Consider the following 27,050-nt stretch of genomic DNA (forward strand, 5'->3'; position numbering starts at 1 on the left):
TCCTCCTGTTTAAATGACCCACCTCCTCTCTCCCTCCTGTTTAAATCACCCTTCCGACTCTCTCTCTCCTGTGTCTGTCAGGATCATCCATGAGGATGGCTACTCAGAAGAAGAGTGTAAACAGTACAGAGCTGTGGTCTACAGCAACACCATCCAGTCAATCATGGCCATCATCAAGGCAATGGCTAACCTCAAGATCGACTACGAAGAGGCCGCTCGAGCGGTAAGACACACACACACACACACACACACACACACACACACACACACACACACACACACACACACACACACACACAGTGCATCCACCTGAGCAGCCACTGTTCTCTCTGCATACACCCCACTGCTGCTCCAAAAGCCAACCAGCCCTTGAACCGCTCCCACTCTTCTCACAAAACAGACTTCTCCACTTTATCCCTCTTCTCTAGTCCAGCTCTAATCTGTCTGAAGTGAGACGGGGGAAATGATCTATGATCTATGATCTCTTCTTCCTGAAGTGCTACGTGACAATAGCCTCCAGACAGTTTAGAGTTTCGAGTAGTATAGCCTCCCCGACCTTGTATGAGGTGGAGTGAGTGCCATACAGTGATGTGCCATGTGTACTCAGTCCTGCTGCCCACGTGTGTCAGTAGACTAGGGGGACCACTGCAGAGCTAAGCTGCCTGTCTGCCCAGTGGGAACTACTGAGAGATATGACACAACAATAAAAAACGATCCATGTGTTCTTAGTAAGAGCCAATTATAGTCATGCCCCCCATGTTTCTCCCAAACAGGATTTACAGTTCCTCTCTATACAAATAGGAATCTTATGAAATATTTTCCTGTTCTTTATATTACCAACCTAACAGAAGTATTATTAAGTGAGCAATCTGCTCACTCTCTCGACCAAGTCCAATTTTGGATTTGATCAAGTGTTGAGATAAAGACCTAATTTTGTACTACTTGCCAGTGTTACTTTCCTGTGCAGAGAGGGAAGAGTGTTACTTTCCTGTGCAGAGAGGTATGGAGAGGGAAGAGTGTTACTTTCCTGTGCAGAGAGGTATGGAGAGGGAAGAGTGTTACTTTCCTGTGCAGAGAGGTATGGAGAGGGAAGAGTGTTACTTTCCTGTGCAGAGAGGTATGGAGAGGGAAGAGTGTTACTTTCCTGTGCAGAGAGGTATGGAGAGGGAAGAGTGTTACTTTCCTGTGCAGAGAGGTATGGAGAGGGAAGAGTGTTACTTTCCTGTGCAGAGAGGTATGGAGAGGGAAGAGTGTTACTTTCCTGTGCAGAGGAGGTATGGAGAGGGAAGAGTGTTACTTTCCTGTGCAGAGAGGTATGGAGAGGGAAGAGTGTTACTTTCCTGTGCAGAGAGGTATGGAGAGGGAAGAGTGTTACTTTCCTGTGCAGAGAGGTATGGAGAGGGAAGAGTGTTACTTTCCTGTGCAGAGGAGGTATGGAGAGGGAAGAGTGTTACTTTCCTGTGCAGAGAGGTATGGAGAGGGAAGAGTGTTACTTTCCTGTGCAGAGGAGGTATGGAGAGGGAAGAGTGTTCTCCTGCTGGTATGTGTCACAGTTGGTTTATTGGAGGTAACTAGCTCTGCAAGACATATTCCTGCTACAAATCTCTGCAGGTCTGTCGGTGTCTCTCAAAATGATTAAAAAAACAGAAATCAAAACTTCACAGCGGTGAAACTAATCCAGTGTTATATATTATGACCTAACCTGATTGACATAATGAATTCAGAATGATAATGTTGTACACTGTAAGACAGGCTACATTCTCCAACAATGGGCTTTGTGGATTATGCTGCTCTACTAGCTCTAAGCAGAGCCATGTATTTAGATATATGGCTCTGGAGACAAGGAAGCTTGCAGAGGAAACACTCACTCGTATACCTAGCATGTGACTGATGAACTGTCCCAATATCTGGAGTGAGGGATGTTGCTTAAGATTGCTTTGTGAAGCGTAGATTTGGATGTTTCATAGTAAAGTGTTAGACCTGGCCGGCCTTAACTTTTTATTTCATTTAGATGAATAGTTGTTCTGTCTTTATACATGGTGGTTGATAAAGTGATTTACATTCTATGGGACTAATGCATCTCATTCACTACCAATGTACAGTACCCATGCCTATTGAGATAGGCCTTTTGTTAAGTAATTTAGGTGTTAATAATGATAAAGTAGGAATAAGCCGTCTCAGACCAATCTGTACACACACACACTACAGCTTGCTCATCTAATACACTCCCAGTGACTGTGTAGTGCTGAAGGGGGCAGGGCTCTCTCTATAGTCCCCCACTGCAGTATATCTATCAGGTGTATTCACTGCTGCATCGTCTAACTCAGCCATGATAACTTCCTTTACAAAGCAGCTCCCCAGGGGTAAGACTGTAAGAGGGAGTGCTACTCAAAATGTACTGGTTATTATTCTCTTGGCCTGATAGTTTAGTTTATTACATGTTGTCACGCCCTGACTTTAGTTATATTTGCTTTCTTTATTATTTGGTTAGGTCAGGGTGTGACAAGGGGTGGTTTGTTTAGTTTTTGTATTGTCTAGGGGTTTTTGTTATCTATGGGGATTTTGTATTGTCTAGGGGTTGTAGGTTTATGGTGGCCTGAGTGATTTCCGAATCAGAGACAGCTGTTTATCGTTGTCTCTGATTGGGGAGCCTATTTAGGTTGCCATTTTCCATGTTGGTTTGGTGGGTAGTTGTCCATGTTTAGTTGCCTGTGAGCACTACGTTGGCTTCACGTGTTCATGTTATTGTTTTGGTGGCGAATTCTTATATTAAACAAGTATGTACGCTCAAAACTCTGCGCCTTGGTCCACTCCTTTAAATGGCCGTGACACATGTTCTGTAGATTGGCTGTTTAAAGTATTTGACTAAATGTAACAACAGAGATCTGCCCTAGTTTTCATTTTACACACTGTTGCGAAATTCCGGTCACTTTTCAAAAAAATCCCAGGTTTTCCAGAAATCCGGTTTGGAGGATTTCCTCAATCAGAAGGGAATAAGCCAGAAAACCGTAATCCTCCAACCAGGATTACTGGGAAACCAGGGAATTTAATTTTGCCACCTATAAAAACCATACTGTTCTCTCTTATTGTGCACACCTTAACCTGTCTAGGAGGAGCGTGCCGCTAGCGGCACCCCCCCCCACATTCCACTGAAAAGGCAGAGCTGCGAAATTAAAAAAAAATATATTTTTTAAATATTTAACTTTCACACATTAAAGTCCAATACAGCTAATGAAAGACACAGATCTTGTGAATCCAGCCAACATGTCCGATTTTTAAAATGTTTTACAGGGAAGACACAATATGTAAAGATGTAAATCTATTACCTAAAAACACATTAGCATAATCCACCATCTTTACTTTGTCCACCAACAACAGTAGCTATCACCAATTCGGCTAAACTAAGATATTGATAGCCCCTAACCAAGAAAAAAACTCATCAGATGACAGTCTGATAACATATTTATGGTATAGGATAGGTTTTGTTAGAAAAATTTGCATATTTCAGGTAGATGGCTAGTTTACAATTGCACCCACCGTCACAAATGGACTAGAATAATTACAATGAGCAACGTGTTTACCTAACTACTAATCATCAAACATTTCGTAAAAATACACAGCATACACTAATCGAAAGACACAGATCCTGTGAATACAGACAATATTTCAGATTTTCTAAGTGTCTTACAGCGAAAACACAATAAATCGTTATATTAGCATAGCACATAGCACATAGCAGCCCAGCATTGATTCTAGCCCAAGAGAGCGATAACGTAAACATCGCCAAAATATATTATTTTTTTCACTAACCTTCTCAGAATTCTTCAGATGACACCCCTGTAACATCACATTACAACATACATATACAGTTTGTTCGAAAATGTGCATATTTAGCCACCAAAATCATGGTTACACAATGACAAAAGTAGCCCAGCTGGTGAGAAAATGTTGGTGCGCCATATTAGACAGTGATCTACTCTTATACATAAATACTCATAAACGTGACTAAAAAATATAGGGTGGACAGCGATTGATAGACAATTTAATTCTTAATACAATCGCGGAATTACATTTTTTAAATTATCCTTACTTTTCAATACAGTTTGCGCCAAGCGAAGCTACGTCAAAAAACATGGCGTCCTAAGCCACTAACATTTTTCGACAGAAACACGATTTATCATAATAAAAATTTCCTACTTTGAGCTGTTCTTCCATCAGTATCTTGGGCAAAGGATCCTTTCTTGGGTCTAATCGTCTTTTGGTGGAAAGCTGTCCTCTTGCCATGTGGAAATGCCAACTGCGTTCGGGATGAACTGGAAGCGTGCCCAGCGATTCACAGCGTTTCAGAAATAAATGTCCCAAATCGCACTAAACGGATATAAATTGCTATAAAACGCTTTAAATTAACTACCTTATGATGTTTTTAACTCCTATAACGAGTAGAAACATGACCAGAGTAATATTACTCCCTCCACTAATGCTTGGAACAAGTGCGGGTCGATGTCCTCCAGGCGCATGACGCAGCAAGAAAAGACTGACTAGCTACAGGGTTTTTTAATTTATAGTGCCTGTGATTGTGCAATCGACCCCATTCAAATCGTCATCACGTAAAGGCATCCAGGGGAAGACGTAAGCAGTGTCCGTATACTCATAGCAATAACAGTGGCCTTTTAACTGACTCCAGATCAGGGGCCAACATTTCTGAAATCTGACTCCATGTCAGGGAAATTGCTGTAGAATGGGTTCTGTTCCACTTAGAGACAAAATTTCAACTCCTATAGAAACTATAGACTGTTTTCTATCCAATAATAATAATAATATGCATATTGTACGATCAAGAATTTTGTAGGAAGCCGTTTCAAAAATTACACGATTACCATAAATAGTGACAACAGCGCCCCCAGCCTTAACAGGTTTAAGGGCTCTTGAAGGGAGGGGGAGGGCTCAGGTGTCATAGTCTTGACACGATACAGAACATCCTCCTTCAGTCGCCATAAAACGAGTCTGTTTATCACAGACTTTAATTACCACACAATACACTCACTCAAGTACACTCTATTCCTGTGAGCTACTTTAAAGAGGCCTTGATCACCTGGTGTATTTGTTTTGATTTCTCTTCTTAGAACTCCCTCCATCACTTACAGTGGGGCAAAAAAGTATTTAGTCAGCACCAATTGTGCAAGTTCTCCCACTTAAAAAGATGAGAGAGGCCTGTAATTTTCATCATAGGTACACTTCAACTATGACAGACAAAATGAGAAAAAAAAAATCCAGAAAATCACATTGTAGGATTTTTAATGAATTTATTTGCAAATGATGGTGGAAAATAAGTATTTGGTCAATAACATAAGTTTATCTCAATACTTTGTTATATAGCCTTTGTTGGCAATGACAGAGGTCAAACGTTTTCTGTAAGTCTTCACAAGGTTTTCACACACTGTTGCTGGTATTTTGGCCTATTCCTCCATGCAGATCTCCTCTAGAGCAGTGATGTTTTGGGGCTGTTGCTGGGCAACACAGACTTTCAACTCCCTCCAAATAATTTCTATGGGGTTGAGATCTGGAGACTGGCTAGGCCACTCCAGGACCTTGAAATGCTTCTTACGAAGCCACTCCTTCGTTGCCCGGGCGGTGCGTTTGGGATCATTGTCATGCTGAAAGACCCAGCCACGTTTCATCTTCAATGTTTACAATTGGCTCATTCATCCCCCTCCTCTCCCCTGTAACTATTCCCCAGGTCGTTGCTGCAAATGAGAATGTGTTCTCAGTCAACTTACCTGGTAAAATAACGGTAAAATAAAAAAATATTTAAAAAAAAATGCCCTTGCTGGTGGAAGGAGGTTTTCACTCCAAATCTCACGATACATGGCCCCATTCATTCTTTCCTTTACACGGATCAGTCGTCCTGGTCCCTTTGCAGAAAAACAGCCCCAAAGCATGATGTTTCCACCCCCATGCTTCACAGTAGGTATGGTGTTCTTTGGAGGACAAAGAATGCTGAGTTGCATCCAAACACAACGAGTTGAGTTTTTACCAAAAAGTTATATTTTGGTTTCATCTGACCATATGACATTCTCCCAATCTTCTTCTGGATCATCCAAATGCTCTCTAGCAAACTTCAGACGGGCCTGGACATGTACTGGCTTAAGCAGGGGGACACGTCTGGCACTGCAGGATTTGAGTACCTGGCGGCGTAGTGTGTTACTGATGGTAGGCTTTGTTACTTTGGTCCCAGCTCTCTGCAGGTCATTCACTAGGTCCCCCCGTGTGGTTCTGGGATTTTTGCTCACCGTTCTTGTGATCATTTTGACCCCACGGGGTGAGAGCCCCAGATCGAGGGAGATTATCAGTGATCTTGTATGTCTTCCATTTCCTAATAATTGCTCCCACAGTTGATTTCTTCAAACCAAGCTGCTTACCTATTGCAGATTCAGTCTTCCCAGCCTGGTGCAGGTCTACAATTCTGTTTCTGGTGTCCTTTGACAGCTCTTTGGTCTTGGCCATAGTGGAGTTTGGAGTGTGACTGTTTGAGGTTGTGAACAGGTGTCTTTTATACTGATAACAAGTTCAAACAGGTGCCATTAATACAGGTAACGAGTGGAGGACAGAGGAGCCTCTTAAAGAAGAAGTTACAGGTCTGTGAGAGCCAGAAATCTTGCTTGTTTGTAGGTGACCAAATACTTATTTTCCACCATCATTTGCAAATAAATTCATAAAAAATCCTAAAATGTGATTTTCTGGATTTTGTTTTCAAATTTTGTCTGTCCTAGTTGAAGTGTACCTATGATGAAAATTACAGGCCTCTCTCATCTTTTTAAGTGGGAGAACTTGCACAATTGGTGGCTGACTAAATACTTTTTTGCCCCACTCTATTAACCAGTTCATGGGCTGGACTGGGTTAGACTGGGTTAGACTAGGGGTGGACTGGGCAGACACAGGTTAACTAGCTGTATGGAACTTAGGCCAGCATGTCTCTTCTCAGTCAATGCAGCTTTAGGAGTTTGTCCATCTTTTTCCTGCAAAACATTGATGTATGGAGGGATGTTCAAGAGGGTTTTGTGGGCAGTGCACTAAGCCGATGTGGGAGCTGTGTAATCGGCCTTTTTCATACTCTGTGTGTTTGTGTGTACATACTTGCGTAAGTCAGCGTGGGACCATGCTAGGGGAAAGCCCTACACCACATTCTGTGCGTAAGTCAGGGCTGAGACCTGGCGGAGACCTGCCTGTGTCTACAGGTATAATTACCTCGGTTATCCTGTTCTCATGGACCCTTCCAGAGGGATGCTGTGCCCTGGGGTGCTCCCCTGTGGCTACTCTGAATGATGAGTCACCTGTATGGCTGGCAAGAACACACACACAGACACACACGCGCACACACAGAGCTCTGAGAAATAGTGAGGACAGTCTCCAGTGGATAGGTATGATTACTGTGTTTAATGGTTCTTCTGTTTGTAGTGCAGACTGTCTAATTGTGTCCTCCAGTCTAATTGACCTTGTTGAGACCTGATCTATTACTGTCTGCTTTACCATGGCCAAGTTTGTTAACGTTGATTAGTTAAGGTCTCTTGTCTGTTCCACTTGGTCTCATTCCTAACCCTGTGTGTGTCTGTGTCGCCTCCAGGATGATGCCCGCCAGCTGTTTGCCCTCTCAGGGGCTGCTGAGGAGCAGGGCATCCTGCCAGACGACCTATCGAACGCCATGCAGAGGCTGTGGGGCGACGGAGGGGTGCAGGGCTGCTTTACGCGCGCCCGCGAGTACCAGCTCAACGACTCGGCTGCCTAGTGAGTAACGACCAACACCACTCTTCCCACTTGGCTACGTACCTCTGCCAGGCTCATAGTCTACTTTGTCATGGTCCTCCTCTTCTCCATGTTACCATGTAGTACCTGTAAGGCTGTACCCAAATATATGCAAGATATGCAATTTTGATGTGTGATTTCTAACTTTTAAAACATTTTTGGGAAACTACAAAAACATAAACACCTGTAAGAATGGAACTTTTGGAAGACCATCAAATCAAAGTTTATTTGTCAGGTGCGCTGAATACTTTAGGTGTAGACCTTACAGTGAAATGCTTACTTACAAGCCCTAACCAACAGTGCAATTTTTAAGTAAAAAAAAGTATTAGGTAAACAAAAGATAGCTAAAGATTTTTTTTTAAGATAAATGATAGTTAAAATAACATTAGCGAGGCTATATTTTCAGGTGGTACCGGTACAGAGTCAATGTAAGGGGGCACCGGTTAGTCGGGCTAATTGAGGGATTACAGATGAAGTCGGAAGTTTACATACACCTTAGACAAATACATTTAAACTCAGTTTTTCACAATTCCTGACATTTAATCCAAGTAAAAATTCCCTGTCTTAGGTCAGTTAGGATCACCACTTTATTTTAAGAATGTGAAATGTCAGAATGATAGTAGAAATAATTATTTATTTCAGCTTTTATTTCTTTCATCACATTCCCAGTGGGTCAGAAGTTTACATACACTCAATTAGTATTTGGTAGCATTGCCTTTAAACTGTTTAACTTGGGTCAAACTTTTCGGGTAGCCTTCCACAAGCTTCCCACAATAAGTTGGGGGAATTTTGGCCCATTCTTCCTGACAGAGCTGGTGTAACTGAGTCAGGTTGTAGGCCTCCTTGCTCGCACACGCTTTTTCAGTTCTGCCCACAAATTTTCTATGGGATTGAGGTCAGGGCTTTGTGATGGCCACTCCAATGCCTTGACTTTGTTGTCCTTAAGCCATTTTGCCACAACTTTGGAAGTATGCTTGGGGTCATTGTCCATTTGGAAGACCCATTTGCAACCAAGCTTTAACTTCCTGACTGATGTCTTGAGATGTTGCTTCAATATATCCACATAATTTTACTTCCTCATAATGCCATCTATTTTCTGAAGTGCACCAGTCCCTCCTGCAGCAAAGCACCCCCACAACATGATGCTGCCACCCCCGTGCTTCATGGTTGGGATGGTGTTCTTCGGCTTGCAAGCCTCCCCCTTTTTCCTCCAAACATAACAATGGTCATTATGGCCAAACAGTTCTATTTTTGTTTCATCAGACCAGAGGACATTTCTCCAAAAAGTATGATCTTTGTCCCCATGTGCAGTTGCAAACCGTAGTCTGGCTTTTTGATGGCGGGTTTTGGAGCAGTGTCTTCTTCCTTGCTGAGTGGCCTTTCGGCTTATGTCGATATAGGACTCGTTTTACTGTGGATATAGATACTTTTGTACCTGTTTCCTCCAGAATCTTCACAAGGTCCTTTGCTGCTGTTCTGGGATTGATTTGCACTTTTCGCACCAAAGTACGTTCTTCTCTAGGAGACAGAACACATCTCTTTCATGAGCGATATGATGGCTGCGTGGTCCCATGGGGTTTATACTTGCGTACTATTGTTTGTACAGATGAACGTGGTACCTTCAGGCGTTTGGAAATTGCTCCCAAGGATGAACCAGACTTGTGGAGGTCTACAATTTTATTTGGCTGATTTCTTTTGATTTTCCCATGATGTCAAGCAAAGAGGCACTGAGTTTGAAGGTAGGCCTTGAAATACATCCACAGGTACACTTCCAATTGACTCAAATGATGTCAATTAGCCTATCAGAAGCTTCTAAAGCCATGACATAATTTTATGGAATTGTCCAAGCTGGTTAAAGGCACAGTCAACTTAGTGTATGCAAATTTCTGACCCACTGGAATTGTGATACAGTGAATTATAAGTGAAATAATCTGTCTGTAAACAGTTGTTGGAAAAATTACTTGTGTCATGCACAAAGTAGATGTCCTAACCGACTTGCCAAAACTATAGTTTGTTAACAAGAAATTTGTGGAGTGGTTGAAAAACAAGTTTTAATGACCCCAGCCTAAGTGTATGTAAACTTCCGACTTCAACTGTATGTACATGAATGTATAGTTAAAGTGACTATGCATAGTTGAACAGAGTAGCAGCAGCGTAATGCAAATAGTCCAGGTAGCCATTTGATTACCCGTTCAGGAGTCTTATGGCTCAGAGGTAAAAGCTGTTGAGAAGCATTTTGGCCTTTTGTCTTTGACAATTTTTAGGGCCTTCCTCTGACACCGCCTGGTGTAGAGGTCCTGGATGGCAGGCAGCTTAGCCCCAATGATTTACCGGGCTGTACGCACTACCCTCTGTAGTGCCTTGTGGTCAGAGGCTTTGAGGGCACTATGGTGTTGAACTCTGAGCTGTAGTCAATGAATAGCATTCTCACGTAGGTGTTCCTTTTGTCCAGGTAGGAAAGGGCAATGTGCAGTGCAATAGAGATTGCATCATCTGTGGATCTGTTTGAGCGGTATGCAAATTAGTGAGTTTAGTGGGTTTCTGGGATAATGGTTGTAATGTGGGCCATTGCCAGCCTTTCAAAGGACTTCATGGCTACGGACGTGAGTGCTAAGGGTCTGTAGTCATGTTGGAAGGTTACCTTAGTGCTTAGTGGTCTTGGGCACAGGGACTATGGTGGTCTGCTTGAAGCATGTTGGTATTACAGACTCAATCAGGGACATGTTGAGAATGTCAATGAAGACACCTGCCAGATGGTCAGCACATGCCCGGAGCACATGTCCTGGTAATCCGTCTGGCCCAGCGGCCTTGTGAATGTTGACCTGTTTAAAGGTCTTACTCACGTCGGCTACTGAGAGTTTGATCACACAGTCGTCCGGAACAGCTGATGCTCTCATGCATGTTTCAGTGTTACTTGCCTGGACGCTAGCATAGAAGTGATTTAGCTCGTCTGGTAGGATCATGTCACTAGGCAGCTCGCGGCTGTGCTTCCCTTTGTAGTCTGTAATAGTTTGCAGGCCCTGCTACATCCGACAAGCATTGGAGCCGGTGTAGTACGATTAAATCTTAGTCCTGTAAACATCCTGGCTTACATTACAGTGCCGAGTATGATCACCTTCGAAACCTTCGATCACAAAAAAGTCAAAAAATTATTGGGTTTGACCGCTAGACTAACCGTAAAAATAAAAAATCCTATCTGGCGCTTTGCCTGTTTGATGGTTCGTCAGAGGGCATAGCATGATTTGTTATAAGCTTCCAAGTTAGAGTCCCGCACCTTGAAAGCGGCAGCTCTACCCTTTAGCTCAGTGCGAATGTTGCCTGTAATCCTTGGCTTCTGGTTGGGGCAACGTCCTCAATACACTTATTGATAAAGGCAGTGACTGATGTGGTGTATTCCTCAATGCCATAGTACCATTAGCTCAGCCACTCTTCATGTGCCCCTCCTAGATCACAAACCTTAATGGGTTCTGTTGAAGTAGGCTGGGCTGTGATTTTACTGGATTTACCTTATGAATCTGGGGCAAAGCAATCAGGGGTAGTTTTGGGGAGGCAGCAGCATCACACTAGATCAGCAGGCTCTGATTCTAACTGCTTCACACCACAGTGACTACAAAATTCCCTCCTCCTGTTCCCCCTCGGTCTCCCATCTATATCTTAAGGGGATTAAGAGATCAAGGCTGCATGCGCTATGTGTTATCACTTTGTTTAGAAACCAATTGGTTTATTAATGGGGGTTAGTGTGACTCTGAACTTCCAGGAATTTTCACAAACCTAATTTCCCCCGAATCAATTTCTGAAGAGAGGACCAGTTCCTGAGATAATAGATTGGATCAATCCCCTTTGATGATGGGAGTTAAGAAACAACCAACATGTTGTTTACAAACAGATGACTTACGCTTGTTTAATTCACGGTTTTTAATTCACCTGTATGGTCCCCAGCCTGAATATGTTTTCTATGTTGTTGTTTTTCTGTAAGATTTTTTTTATTGCCAAGACAAATTAGAGGTGAAAACAGACAAGGAAATTCTATCTTCTAACTGCTGATAGTGTTCATTTAATAGTTAAATTTGATGTTCTAAAATATCTTTCCTTTGATTTAGCTTACCAACAATATTTCTGGAGATGGGTCTGAATGTAGTTTTAGTTCTGTAACTTCTGTGTAGTTCTCTGTGTCCAAAGTCTGACTGCATTGGGACAGCCTGCTCACCTCCCACGCTAGTAGAGCTGTCCTGTCCTGTCCCGCTGCGGGAGCTCTGAAGTCAGGGTGGAGGATAGTGTGGTTTCACAGTGACTGCTCACATATGCAGTCACTCCCTCTTTCCCTCCTCCCTCTTTCCCTCCTCCTTCTCCCTCTCTGCTGGCCATGAGGCAGCCATCAGGAAAATGTAGCCTGAATGAGGGAGTCACTGGGGGAGTATCCAGGGATTGATGGCAGTTTGTGGTTGGCACCGACCATGTCACGCCTGGTTGCAGCCTTTAGTCCAGGGCTATTCAAATCCTGGCTCGAGGTCTGCAGTAATTCTGCTTTTCTTTTCTACTCTACCTGGCTCCTGATTGACGTCATTGATTGGCCAGAGAGATCACTCACCTGGTGTCCCAGCTCTGAGTCTGTCCCTGAAACCAGCAGTGCTATGCAACTCTGCGCCCAGATTCAAGGTTCTGTGCTCTGGTTCTCACAGCGACCAGTCAACAGATGCTACAGTGTACGGCTATGCTATTGTCCCAGGTTAGTCCTTTATAGTGACTGCCATTGTAAGTATTACTCTATGTGCAACAACAACAGGTCTCATGTCACTTCCATTTAGGTCTAGTCATGCTTCTAATGTCTGACCACAACACAGCCGGCCTGCACGCCGCAGGCTGTCAGCTCTCTCTGGAGCCTCTCCACAGAGCCGCTCATTAACATTGAGGCCTTTAACTGAGTCAATGTAATGTAATGCTCCGTCAGTGTAATGTAGTGCTAAGTTGTTGGTCTAATGATGAATGAAAACACACTAATACTGCAAGGCTCTCTCTCCCCAGTGCTGCTGTAGCTTGGTGTAGGTTATCACCGGGTCCCTTATCACCGGGGCCCACAGGGCCCCTCAATCACTCTACATGGACATTTTGAGAAAACACAACACATCCCATGGTTCCACTATTCCTGATACACTCACCATCTATGTGACTTTAAAACCACTTGTGCATGTATCCCCACCTGCAACAGAGGGAGAGTGTTGTACTTGTTCTTAGGCGAGTCCATTAGACACAAGGCCTCTTGGTGAGATTGCATGGTGCCAAGGAAATGGGCTCTAAAATGCACGACAGGATAGTGTGTCACAAAATGATTGTCTGGCATCCACTAAATATTAAACGAGCAGAGGGAGCGATATTGTTCTCTCTCCCCCTTTTTGTATTACCAAGTCTAATCATAACTTTTTAATCCCTCGCTCGCTCACTCGCCCTGCTCTTATTAAAGCTCTGGCTTTCTGGTAAGCGTACTGTTGTGATGACCCCCAAGAGGTTGTGGAGGCGGTGATGAGGATTTACATTATTTCATCAGGCCTCTCCAGAGCACTTTGACTACTGTAGTTAGACTTCCTGTGTGCTTCAACAATATCAGCCTCCAGACTGTCGTCTATCTCAGAGCACAGGGAGAGGCCTGATCCCCTTTCAGCAGGCTAGAATCACTCCTACAGCTCCACTACTGTAACTCACCTCCTCTCCAAAGGCCAAATCCATGAGTAAATGAATTACAGCATAGAGATAATAACCACAATAATGTTTAACCATTGCTAGAGGGAGGAGGCACATAGGGAGGAGGAGGGTTTGTAAATTGTAACTGTAAGCCCACAGGATTCAATTAAGCTCTGGATACTAGAAATCGAAAGCTCATATTAAGCAATGTTTCAATATGTGAATCCCTCACAACAAAGGAGGCCTTTCTCTGTGGGGCGTGGGATTAGAATCCTTCAATCAGAGACGTTTGTGATGAAGGAGTGTGTGTGGAGAACACTTTTAATATACGTACAGACTTGTTTTAGGCAGGATTACAGCGAACACCAACACTTTGTTTTCTGATGAAACGCTGTGCCACAATATTGATGTACAATCTTCTGTGTAAACCTCAGCTCAGGGCACACTGTTTATAGAACAGTCTCTAGAACTCAACCTCTGCAGGTATAAACACAGAGAGGGAACCTGAGAATGTGAGGGTGGTAAATCGTGTCAGTCTGTAGTCCAATGATAGGTGAACATGACGGTGGCTGATGGTACCATAAAGTGACGAGGCACACCATCCAGAACATCTTTGTAAGGCAGAAGAATAACTGTGTGATTAAAATGTTGAGCCATTGATTTGATCCAAAATGTGAAGCCCATATCACCCACTAGTCCCAGCCTCCCATCCCCCGTCTTCACCCAGCCATTCAGATAGAGGCGTCAGAGGACCAGGAAGTGGTGTCAGACAGCCAGGAAGTGTCCTCTATATTCAAATAACGTAACGGGCCGCTGCTGCGAAATAAATGAACAGACAGCTGTTTCCAAACAAAGATTTATTGACATGAATTTAAGGCCTTAAAAAACATTGAATTACCTTCTGGCTGACGCCACATGAAGCTGACAGTATCTGACAGGGCCCGTTGCCCTGGCTGTCTGCAGCGCTATGACTAGCACAATTGTTTTCTCTCTCAACAGGCGCAATCAGATGGTTTTCCAGGGATCAAATGCCATTGTCATTTGTGTGTGTAACTGTGTTGAGTCAGCCTGTCGGCATCTCCTGGGAGATTGAGTGCTGATGTGTATTGTATCCTCCATAGATTGGGCACTTCAGATAGTCAAGCAAATAGAAACTGATGGGTCTCTATCCACTTAGTGGTGAGTTTATATTGATGATGGTTAAATAAACAGATAGCACCAATACCATTAACAACGTGGCCACACCAGTGGTGCAGAGTTGGAGCACTGAAACCCTGTGACCCTAGGCTTTTTGAGGGTCCACCTGGTTTTTAATCTGACAGTTGTGTGTATCTGTATTCTGACGTGTGTGTGTGTTGTCCCTTTCAGCTACCTGAATGATCTGGAGAGGATAGCCAAAGCAGACTACATCCCCACACAGCAGGACGTGCTGCGGACCAGAGTCAAGACCACCGGCATCGTGGAGACACACTTCACCTTCAAAGACCTGCACTTTAAGTGAGTGGACCACTGACGTACTAGTGCGTGCGTGATTCATTTTGAACCGCCTGCTCGTACCATTGCCCAAACGCAAAATAACCTCTCTGTTTCTTCTTTCCTCTCTGTCTTTCGGAGTGAAGCTAGAGATATTCATTCCTCCAAAGCACCATTTTGTCTGGTTGTTACTTTGAAAAGACAATTTAGAGCTGACTAACCCTGTCTGGTTCTCTGTCTCTGTGTGTCTCTGTCTCTGTCTCTCTGTTTGTGTGTGTGCCTCGGTGTGTATGGTGGGAAGGTTGTGTGAGAGGGTTGATGGACTGGTTGACGTGTTCACTGGTGGTGGCTTCAGAAATCCATGTTCATTTGAATGTGGAAATTGGATCCATGCGTCAAATTACTCCTTATCCTTGATAACAGAACTATTTCTCAGTCGTCTATCCATGTCTTAATTATAAAACACTGAGGAAATTCCTGTTTAAATCTCAATACCCCCACCACCTTTACACCACAAATGGAATAGAGGCTTCCAAATGGAGTCAGGATACACTATTTTCAAAACACTGGAAATCAAAACATTTGTGTGTGCACAAGGCTGTCTGTCTGTCTGTCTGTCTGTTTGTCTGTCTCTGTCTGTCTGTTTGTCTGTCTCTGTCTGTCTGTTTGTCTGTCTCTGTCTGTCTGTCTCTGTCTGTCTCTGTCTGTCTCTGTCTGTCTCTGTCTGTCTCTGTCTGTCTCTGTCTGTCTGTCTCTGTCTGTCTCTGTCTGTCTCTGTCTGTCTCTGTCTGTCTCTGTCTGTCTCTGTCTGTCTGTCTCTGTCTGTCTCTGTCTGTCTCTGTCTGTCTCTGTCTGTCTCTGTCTGTCTCTGTCTCTGTCTGTCTGTCTCTGTCTGTCTGTTTGTCTGTCTCTGTCTGTCTCTGTCTGTCTCTGTCTGTCTCTGTCTGTCTCTGTCTGTCTCTGTCTGTCTCTGTCTGTCTGTCTCTGTCTGTCTCTGTCTGTCTGTCTCTGTCTGTCTCTGTCTGTCTGTCTCTGTCTGTCTCTGTCTGTCTGTCTCTGTCTGTCTGTCTCTGTCTGTCTGTCTCTGTCTGTCTGTCTCTGTCTGTCTGTCTCTGTCTGTCTGTCTCTCTCTGTCTGTCTCTGTCTGTCTGTCTCTGTCTGTCTGTCTCTGTCTGTCTCTGTCTGTCTCTGTCTGTCTGTCTCTGTCTGTCTGTCTCTGTCTGTCTGTCTCTGTCTGTCTGTTTGTCTGTCTGTTTGTCTGTCTCTGTCTGTCTGTTTGTCTGTCTCTGTCTGTCTGTTTGTCTGTCTCTGTCTGTCTGTTTGTCTGTCTCTGTCTGTCTCTGTCTGTCTCTGTCTGTCTGTTTGTCTGTCTCTGTCTGTCTGTTTGTCTGTCTCTGTCTGTCTCTGTCTGTCTCTGTCTGTCTCTGTCTGTCTCTGTTTGTCTGTCTCTGTCTGTCTCTGTCTGTCTCTGTCTGTCTCTGTCTGTCTCTGTCTGTCTCTGTCTGTCTCTGTCTGTCTGTCTCTGTCTGTCTCTGTCTGTCTCTGTCTGTCTCTGTCTGTCTCTGTCTGTCTCTGTCTGTCTGTTTGTCTGTCTCTGTCTGTCTGTTTGTCTGTCTCTGTCTGTCTCTGTCTCTGTCTGTCTCTGTCTGTCTCTGTCTGTCTCTGTCTGTCTCTGTCTGTCTCTGTCTGTCTCTGTCTGTCTGTTTGTCTGTCTCTGTCTGTCTCTGTCTCTGTCTGTCTCTGTCTGTCTGTCTCTGTCTCTGTCTGTCTCTGTCTGTCTCTGTCTGTCTCTGTCTGTCTCTGTCTGTCTCTGTCTGTCTGTCTCTGTCTGTCTCTGTCTGTCTGTCTCTGTCTGTCTGTCTCTGTCTGTCTGTCTCTGTCTGTCTGTCTCTGTCTGTCTGTCTCTCTCTGTCTGTCTCTGTCTGTCTGTCTCTGTCTGTCTGTCTCTGTCTGTCTGTCTCTGTCTGTCTGTCTCTGTCTGTCTGTCTCTGTCTGTCTGTCTCTGTCTGTCTGTCTGTCTGTCTGTCTGTCTGTCTGTCTGTCTGTCTCTCTGTCTCTCTGTCTCTCTGTCTCTCTGTCTCTCTGTCTCTCTGTCTCTCTGTCTCTCTGTCTCTGTCTGTCTCTCTGTGTCTGTCTGTCTGTCTGTCTGTCTGTCTGTCTGTCTGTGTGGTCTGCCTGCCTGCCTGCCTGCCTGCCTGCAGAGACAAGTGTTTGGGTGTGTTTGTACACAAATAACAGAACGTTCCTCTGCCTGCCCTGCAGCAGTGTTAGCTAGTGTTTATCTGGTCTGATGGAATCAGGTTACAGTGAGTGATATTAAAGCTGATGAGAGCCCTTTTGAGGTGAGTACTACTCATTACAGCCCTGAACATTACAGCCCTGTGGTAATGAGCTGTACTTACACAGCCTGCCAACACATAGCATAGTAGCACTCCATTACATAGGAACTTCACACAAATATCGGCTGAATTTCTATCTGACAGTACAACAACTAAACGGACAGTCTGTCTGCTATTTGACAAACATCAGACTTCCATGCCACGGTCTCAGTATTTATTATTATTCTCCATGTTTTGAAATGCAACTTCCTTTGTGGTGGTGATTAGTAAATATCTCAGATGGGTTTCACAACCCAGACTGGAACTGGGAAGTGGGCATCCTCTCATCTCGCCCACGTGCCCGGTCGGTGGGTTGGTCGATGTCCTCATGAAAAGTACTGCATGGCTCAATCGTGTCAACAAACAAACATTACCAGATCGCCTCCCTCAGCGCCTCGTAACCACGGCAATGTCACTGTACCAATATACCAACAAAATGCCAGGGTCTGTGCAGTGAAGGGTCTTGCCCAATGGAGCCAAAGAGAGACAAAAAGAGAGACCAAGAGAAAGAGAGACACAGATGGGGAGAGAGAAGAGAGAGAGTGGTAGAGACTGAGAGGAGGCAGACTGACTGCAGTGCACATGGAGAGAGAAGGTCCCCAGAGGAAGGCTAGCTGCTCTGACTACAGAGATACCCTCAGGCCTCCCCTCTCCTCCAGGCCCAGCCTGAGTTAATGGTAATGGAGAGTGGGAGCTCCTCCAGGAATGTCAAATCATCATGGTGCTTACATGTTTTTAGTATAATTTTAGATCCCAATACGGAGGTCATGAATGGCCCTGCAGAAAACATCCCCTCCTGTGTTTCCCTATCCAAATAGACCAAATAGGTTTAAGCAACATTGGGGAAGCTCCTGTAAAAAAATTGAGGGGGAGCCAGCGCTATATTGTTTACACCTATCCACTTATTCCAAATCTGCACACATCAAAGGAGTGACAGGGCTAGACTAGAGGTTGATCTGGGGGTTGGGGGTGGGCATTCAGCACCACTAGTAAACGGCAGTAAAAGGGTGACCCTAACTGTCTCCTTGTGTTCCTGCAGGATGTTTGACGTGGGTGGCCAGCGTTCTGAGAGGAAGAAGTGGATCCACTGCTTTGAGGGAGTCACAGCCATCATCTTCTGTGTGGCCATGAGTGCCTATGATCTGGTGCTGGCTGAGGATGAGGAGATGGTGAGGAGGCAGAACACTGTTGTCCTTTAAGTGCCACTGACTAGATCTCTCTTATCACTTTAAATTCTATTTTATTTCTAAAGGAAATTGCTTCACATTCATTTTGAGTTGTCTGGATCAACTGGAATTAAATAATGTTTTGTTTTCATTCCCTCCCTCCCTTGCTCTCTCTCTCTTTCCATCTCTCCATAGAACCGTATGCACGAGAGCATGAAGTTATTTGACTCCATCTGCAACAACAAGTGGTTCACAGAGACCTCCATCATCCTGTTCCTCAACAAGAAGGATTTGTTTGAGAAGAAGATCACCCACAGTCCCCTGACCATCTGCTTCCCAGAGTACTCTGGTAAGACCATAACACAACTCTGCATCCCCTGAATGTTCCATATTCTCTTGTTGTTGGCAGTGTTTGTATGTTGACATTCTCATGTTAGACTAGGAGGTATAGTTTTTACCAGTAGAAGAAATCTAATGGCAAGATGTATACACTACAATACCAAAAGTATGTGGACACCTGCTCATCAAACATCTCAGACCAAAAATCATGGGCATTAATATGGAGTTGGTCCCCCCTTTCCCTCAATAATAGTCTCTACTCTTCTGGGAAGGCTTTCCACTAGATGTTGGAACATTTCTGCGGGGACTTCCATTAGGGCACAAGAGCATTAGTCAGGTCGTGCACTGATGTTGGGTGATTAGCCCAGGCTCGTAGTCGGCGTTCCAATTTATCCCAAAGGTGTTTGATGTAGTATTGGTCAAGGTTCTGTGCAGGCCAGTCAAGTTCTTCCACACCGGTCTCGACAAACCAGTTCTGTATGGACCTCACTTTGTGCACGGCGGTATTGTCATAATGAAACAGGAAAGGGCCTTCCCCAAACTGTTGCCAGAAGGTTAGAAGCACAGAATCGTCTAGTATGTCATTTTATGTTGTAGTGTTTAGCTTTCTCCCCACTGGAACTAAGGGGCCTAGACCAAACCATGAAAAACAGCCCCAGACCATTATTCCTCCTCCACCAAACTTTACAGTGGGCAATATGCATTTGGGTAGCGTTCTCCTGGCATCCGCCAAATCCGATTCGTCCCTCGGACTGCCAGATGGTGAAGCATAATTCATCACTCCAGAGAACGCGTTTCCACTGCTCCAGAGTCCAATGGCGGCGAGCTTTACACCACTCCAGCTGACACTTGGCATTGTTCATGGTGATCTTAGGCTTGTGTGCGGCTGCTCGGCCATGGAAACCCATTTCATCAAGCTCCCAACTAACAATTATTGTGCTGACGTTGCTTCCAGAGGCAGTTGGAACTTGGTAGTTAGTGTTGCAACCGAGTACAAATTATTTTTATGCGCTATGTGCTTCAGCACCCACCGGTCCCGTTCTGTGAGTTTGGGTGGCCTACCACTTCGCGGCTGAGCCGTTGTTGCTCCTAGACGTTTTCACTCCACAATAACAGCACTTACAATTGACCGGGGCAGCTCTAGCAGGGCAGAAATTGTATGAACTGACTTGTTGGAAATGTGTCATCCTTTGACGGTGCCACGTTGAAAGTCACTGAGCTCTTCAGTAAGGCCATTCTACTACCAATGTTTGTCTATGGAGATTGCATGGCTGTGTGCTCGATTTTATACACCTATCAGCAACTGGTGTGACTGAAATAGCCGAATCCACTCATTTGAAGTGGTGTCCATACTTTTGTATATATAGTGTAGCTTCACAAACCCCATGAATCCCTTCGGTAGAGCAGGTCCACTTCTCCACCTGACACTAGTTTTCTCCTTGCATGACTCGTGCAGACTCAATAGAACAACCTTTCAAATTCTATGGGCACAACACTCCTGTCTTAACCTCCTCTCCTATACCCAGGTCCCAACACATTTGAAGAGGCACAGGCCTACATCCAGACCAAGTTTGAGGACCTGAACAAGAAGAAGGACACCAAGGAGATCTACAGCCACTTCACCCAAGCCACCGACACCAAGAACGTTCAGTTTGTCTTCGACGCCGTCACCGACGTCATCATCAAGAACAACCTGAAGGACTGTGGTCTCTTCTAGAGCGAAGCCTGAGGAAGAGTCAAGGTGAGCTGCTACACATAGAATAGAGCACACACATTTTACAAACACATGCTCATGGACTACACACTCACACACACGCATGCACACACGGATGTATATCTGTTCGTAAATGTACAGAAACCACCACTTAATGTTCTTTGAATGCAACTTAAAGGTGAATCTTGGATACATTAACCTTTCCCTTTCTCAGTCTTCCTTCAGATTACTTGAACAGCTCTGATGACCAGAAGGAAGGATGGGGAAGACAGACTACACTGGCCAACCACGATTTCTGCTTTTATCTGCTTTTTTTAAAGACACCTAAGAGACTGAGAACTCGGGGAGCCTTGCAGAATTTCAATGATTGCTGATCCAGTTGCTCATAATTGTTAACTCTTTCTGTTAAAACCATGAATCAAACATTTATTGTCTTTTTTGTTTTGTTTTTCTTTGTTTATTTTCAATTATTAGAGGAGAAAATGGAAAAGTTTTTATTAAATGCTCTCATGTTACTTTACAAAATCTGATGTGCAAATTCCATTAAACTTTTAATCACATAAGGCATATTTTTTTTAAAGAAGCACAGGCATGAATAGAGAATATGAATCGAAAAAGGAAGTGCTTTTTTAAATAATGTTTACATATGTTCCTCATTCATAGCCAAACCGCATATTGTTCTTGCATGACACAAGATATATTAGCTCTGTAATCTGCACAGAATATTTTAACATTCCTTTTAGAAAATATAAATAAAAAAATATAAAAAAGTAAAATGAAAAAAAGCTTCACAACCAGGGGAAAGAATAGCAAAAATTCTAACTGATATTTAAAATATGTACTTAACATTGTTATTTTTTTATATTACCATTTACATGTCTTTTGCAATATGTTTGTTCCTACACTTCAGTTTACAACTGATTCTTAGATATACTTTTATCAGTACTGTTTGACCGACTGTATGCATACATTTTTCTTCCATGTTTGTCAAACCATCTTAAGAATAAATAGTTCATAAGGAAATACAAAATCTAATTGAGAGATAGATTAGGGATTTTGGTAAATATTAAAATGTTTTAAAAGTCCTTATATGATTATTTAATTTAAATAAAAATAGCACCTGACACACTTGCTTGTGTTTTCCTACACATTGTTTATTTCATTTTACTAATGGACAAGTTGTTCATATAACACTACACATATAGTTTTATTCCACCAAACCAGATAATTAAAGGCATGGTAGAACTATTGGTGTAATAAAACCATGATAAATCGTTATCCCACAATGGAGAAAAAAGCAACCGAAAGGAAGAAAGACAAAACAACTTGTATTGTTGAGCAGAACTACATGAGTACACACAGTAATGACTACATGAGTACACACAGTAATGACTACATGAGTACACACAGTAATGACTACATGAGTACACACAGTAATGACTACATGAGTACACACAGTAATGACTACATGAGTACACACAGTAATGACTACATGAGTACACACAGTAATGACTACATGAGTACACACAGTAATGACTACATGAGTACTGTCACGCCCTGGCCTTATTATTCTTTGTTTTCTTTATTATTTTAGTTAGGTCAGGGTGTGACATGGGTAATGTTTATGTTTTGTTGGTTTTGGGTGTTTATTTGGTAAAGGGGTTATGGGGTGTAGTAGATGGTTTTGTGTTGAGTGTATATGTCTAGCGTTGTCTATGTTGGTTAGTATTCAAGGAGAGTCTATGGTTACCTGAATGAGTTCCCAATTAGAGACAGCTGATTTCGGTTGTCTCTGATTGGGAGCCTTATTTAGGGTAGCCATAGGCTCTCATTGGTTGTGGGTAATTGTCTATGTAAGAACGTTTGTAGCCAGTGTGTGTAAGTGCACAACGTTTGTAGCTTCACGGTCGTTTTGTTATTTTGTTAAAGTGTTTTTGTTTCGTGTGCCTTCTTCGTTAAATAAAAGAAGATGGCTTATTTTCCAACTGCTGCATTTTGGTCCGTCAATCCGCCACACGATCGTGACAGAATTACCCACCATAGGACCAAGCGGCATGGAAGGCGGCAACAGGACCTACCTACACAGGATTTCTGGAGATGGGAGGAAATTCTAGACGGGAGAGGACCCTGGTCACAGCCAGGGGAATATCACTGCCCCAAGGCAGAGATAGAGGCAGCACGGCGACACGGGAGGAAGCCCAAGAGACAGCACAAAATTTTTTTTGGAGGGGGGCACTTGGAGCAGTCGGCGAAGTTGAGGGGTGAGTCTGAGTGTGTCGAGGAGTTATTGGACAGATTGGAGGAGAGTGAACGAAGGGGAGATTATGAGACATTCGAAGAGTTGTTGACGAAATTGGAGGAGAGTGAAGAGAGAGAGCTGTTGGTTTGGCAGAGTATGCAATGCATTCTTCCTGAGGAGCGTATTAGCTGTCCGATGCCACCTGTGTCAGTTCCTCGTACTCAGCCTGAAACTCGTGTTAAAGTTCCGGAAGAGTTGATGCCGGCTATACACACCAGGTCTCCAGTACACCTTCACAACCCGGTGTGTCCTGTTCCTACTTTTTGCACTCATCCTGAGATGCATGTCCCCAGCCCTGTACCACTAGTTCCGGCACCAAGCACTAGGTCTAAGGTGCGTCCCCAGAGCCCTTTACGCACTGTTCCTGCTCCCCGCACTAGCTTTGAGGTGCGTGTTTCCAGCCCATTACCACCAGTGCCTACACCACGCATCAAGCTTCCTGGGTGTCTCCAGAGCCCTGTTCTTCCTCCACGTACTAGCCCTGTGGTGCGTGTCTCCAGCACATTACCACCAGTGCCTACACCACGCACCAAGCCCTCTGTGTGTTACCAGAGTCCTGTACGCACTGTTCCTTCTCCCCGTACTCGCCCTGATGTGCGGGTCCTCAGCCCGGTACCACCAGTACCGGTACCACGCACAAGGCCTATAGTACGCCTTGAGAGTCCAGTGTGCCCTGTTGCTGCTCCCCGCATTAGCCCTGAGATGCGTGTCCCCAGTCCGGTACCACCAGTTCCGGCCCCACGCACTAGGCCTAATGTGCGTCCCCAGGGTCCAGTATGCCCTGTTCCTGCTCCCCGCACTAGCCCTGAGATGCGTGTCCCCAGCCCGGTACCACCAGTTCCGGCACCACGCACTAGGCCTAATGTGCGCTCCCAGGGTCCAGTATGCCCTGTTCCTGCTCCCCGCACTAGCCCTGAGATGCGTGTCCCCAGCCCGGTGCCACCAGTCCCGGCACCACGCACCAGGCCTACAGTGCGCCTCAGCCGGCAGGAGTCTGCCGTCTGCACAGCAATGAGCACAGCAATGACTGAACTGCCCGTCTGCCAAGCGCCATCTGAGCCATCCGTCTCCCCAGCGCCATCTGAGCCATCCGTCTCCCCAGCGCCATCTGAGCCATCCGTCTGCAATGAGCCTGCAAAGCCGCCCGTCTGCCATGAGCCTGCAAAGCCGCCCGTCTGCCATGAGCCCACTGAGCCGTCCGCCAGACAGGAGCCGCTAGAGCCGCCAGCCAGACAGGAGCCGCTAGAGCCGTCCGTCAGACAGGATCTGCCAGAGCCGCCAACCAGACAGGATCTGCCAGAGCCGCCAACCAGACAGGATCTGCCAGAGCCGCCAACCAGACAGGAGCAGCCAGATCAGTCAGCCAGCCATGAGCAGCCAGATCCGTCAGCCAGCCATGAGCAGCCAGATCCGTCAGCTAGCCATGAGCAGCCAGATCCGTCAGCTAGCCATGAGCAGCCAGATCCGTCAGCTAGCCATGAGCAGCCAGATCCGTCAGCTAGCCATGAGCAGCCAGATCCGTCAGCTAGCCATGAGCAGCCAGATCCGTCAGCTAGCCATGAGCAGCCAGATCCGTCAGCTAGCCATGAGCAGCCAGATCCGTCAGCTAGCCATGAGCAGCCAGATCCGTCAGCTAGCCATGAGCAGCCAGATCCGTCAGCTAGCCATGAGCAGCCAGATCCGTCAGCCAGCCATGAGCAGCCAGATCCGTCAGCCAGCCATGAGCAGCCAGATCCGTCAGCCAGCCATGAGCAGCCAGATCCGTCAGCCAGCCATGAGCAGCCAGATCAGTTAGCCAGCCATGAGCAGCCAGATCCGTTAGCCAGCCATGAGCAGCCAGATCTGTCAGCCAACCATGGGCCGTCCCTCAGTCTGGAGCTGCAGTCCCTCAGTCCGGAGCTGCAGTCCCTCAGTCCGGAGCTGCCATTCCTCAGTCCGGAGCTGCCCCTTACCCTGGAGCTGCCCCTTACCCTGGTGCTGCCCCTTACCCTGGTGCTGCCCCTTACCCTGGTGCTGCCCCTTACCCTGGTACTGCCCCTTATCCTGGTACTGCCCCTGACCCTGGTACTGCCCCTTACCCTGGTACTGGTCCTTAGTCCGGAGCTGTCCCTTAGTCCGGAACTCCCCCTTAATGCAATGGGGTTAATGTGGAGGGGGGTCGTTTGGAGGAAGCCTAGGAGGTGGTTAGGTACTGTGGTGACGTGGGGACTACGACCAGAGCCGGAGCCGCCACCGTGGAGGGGAGCCCACCCAGACCCTCCCCTAGACTGTGTATGGTGCGCCCGGAGTTCGCGCCTCAAGGGGGGGGTTATGTCACGCCCTGGCCTTATTATTCTTTGTTTTCTTTATTATTTTAGTTAGGTCAGGGTGTGACATGGGTAATGTTTATGTTTTGTTGGTTTTGGGTGTTTATTTGGTAAAGGGGTTATGGGGTGTAGTAGATGGTTTTGTGTTGAGTGTATATGTCTAGCGTTGTCTATGTTGGTTAGTATTCTAGGAGAGTCTATGGTTACCTGAATGAGTTCCCAATTAGAGACAGCTGATTTCGGTTGTCTCTGATTGGGAGCCTTATTTAGGGTAGCCATAGGCTCTCATTGGTTGTGGGTAATTGTCTATGTAAGAACGTTTGTAGCCAGTGTGTGTAAGTGCACAACGTTTGTAGCTTCACGGTCGTTTTGTTATTTTGTTAAAGTGTTTTTGTTTCGTGTGCCTTCTTCGTTAAATAAAAGAAGATGGCTTATTTTCCAACTGCTGCATTTTGGTCCGTCAATCCGCCACACGATCGTGACAAGTACACACAGTAATGACTACATGAGTACACACAGTAATGACTACATGAGTACACACAGTAATGACTACATGAGTACACACAGTAATGACTACATGAGTACACACAGTAATCTCTCGTGGAGAGATCTACACAAACATAACGGATACCATAGAATCTGTCCGGACTGAACGTGATGCATAGGATAATGAGCAGCAGTAGTTCCAGTGTTTGAGTTTTCCGTCACTGGTTATTTGGACAAATATCGATTTTACAGGTGTTAGCATATTTCGGAAGGGGAGGGGGGGCATTTGGCCCGTAACTTACAAAGAGAGAGGGTGGAGCTCATTGTTCCGCACCTCGTTCTAGCAATTATTGATCCCTTCTCTTAATATGTATGGACCCAGAACTTAATCGAGCAACTGACCAATTAAGCAAGGAATAGTCCTTTAGGACTAGCCTCCAACACAGGATGTCAGCATGATTATGTATTCAATACAGTATATCTTTTCAAATATTACAAACTTCACATCGACCTGTAATTGAAATCACAATTACGCTAAAATGCCTGACTGCAAACATATGCATCCTCTTCAGGCAGAACCAGATGGTGTAAACAGCAGATAGATAGATCACTGCAGGTCGTTGATGGTGGACGTCCCCTACAGCCAACACTGTTATCCTGTGGTAGAGTTGAACAGGTAACAGCAGCCTGAAACTAACCAAAAACATGTTTTAGATTTACTTCACATTTAGGCCTGAAAACATTGGATGAATTAATATATTTTCATTAATTCTAGAAGATGAATTGTTTAATATGAATATTGGAACATTTTGAAACCGGTTTATAAGCACAGCTTTTTCCTTGATCTTGTGCCTTCCCATCAAATCTCTGAGAGAACAGAATGGACAGGTTCAATCTCTATCAAGCCTGTACCTCATGCTGAGACTGTACTGTAACCCATTATAGAGTTTTCCAAAGCAATGAACCATCAGCTTGTCTTGTATGCTGACTTTAGACAGACCGAGGGCGCCATCTAGTGAGGTCTAGGAGAAACACTTTCAAGAGTAAGCCCATGCTGTTCCACATCCTTAGTCGGATCAGAGAGGAAGAGGCGAAGTGAGAGGATTTACTCTGCCCAAAATCTCTCCGTGTGAGAAACCCTTTTTTTGTATGGAGGTCTATGTGAGAGTGTCGAATCACTTGAGGCTTATTTGATCGAATAGAAGTTTTGTAATGTTTAGTCTGTTACAAACGTACTGATATAAGTGGATGCACGTGGCATTCTGGCAACTTTGAGAAAAACGACTTAGTTGTGCCTGTTGTTCACACGCGTATCTGGCCTCTTATTGGCTAGAATGGTCTCACCTGATCTCACTTGCCTTCAATCATTGAGGACATTTCCATCGTTAGAGCGGTCACTTGGCTATCTTGTCA

The 27,050-nt window shown here is 45.0% G+C and overlaps 1 protein-coding gene across 2 annotated transcripts in view; it reads left to right on the top strand.

Moving 5' to 3' along the window:
• LOC129815480 (guanine nucleotide-binding protein G(i) subunit alpha-2-like) overlaps positions 1-21,677 on the top strand; it is a 94,155-nt gene extending 72,478 nt beyond the window's left edge. For both annotated transcript variants that reach the window (XM_055869351.1, XM_055869353.1), the window contains exons 3-9: positions 82-223; positions 7,622-7,782; positions 14,845-14,973; positions 18,367-18,496; positions 18,689-18,842; positions 20,359-20,573; positions 20,761-21,677. In XM_055869351.1, the coding sequence (XP_055725326.1) occupies positions 82-223; positions 7,622-7,782; positions 14,845-14,973; positions 18,367-18,496; positions 18,689-18,842; positions 20,359-20,549 (907 nt within the window). In that variant the 3' untranslated portion in view covers positions 20,550-20,573; positions 20,761-21,677. The remainder of the gene's footprint in view (positions 1-81; positions 224-7,621; positions 7,783-14,844; positions 14,974-18,366; positions 18,497-18,688; positions 18,843-20,358; positions 20,574-20,760) is intronic.
• The last annotated feature ends 5,373 nt before the right edge of the window (positions 21,678-27,050 follow it).

The sequence above is a fragment of the Salvelinus fontinalis genome, chromosome 18 (genome assembly GCF_029448725.1).
Source record: "Salvelinus fontinalis isolate EN_2023a chromosome 18, ASM2944872v1, whole genome shotgun sequence".
NCBI classification, from domain to species: domain Eukaryota; kingdom Metazoa; phylum Chordata; class Actinopteri; order Salmoniformes; family Salmonidae; genus Salvelinus; species Salvelinus fontinalis.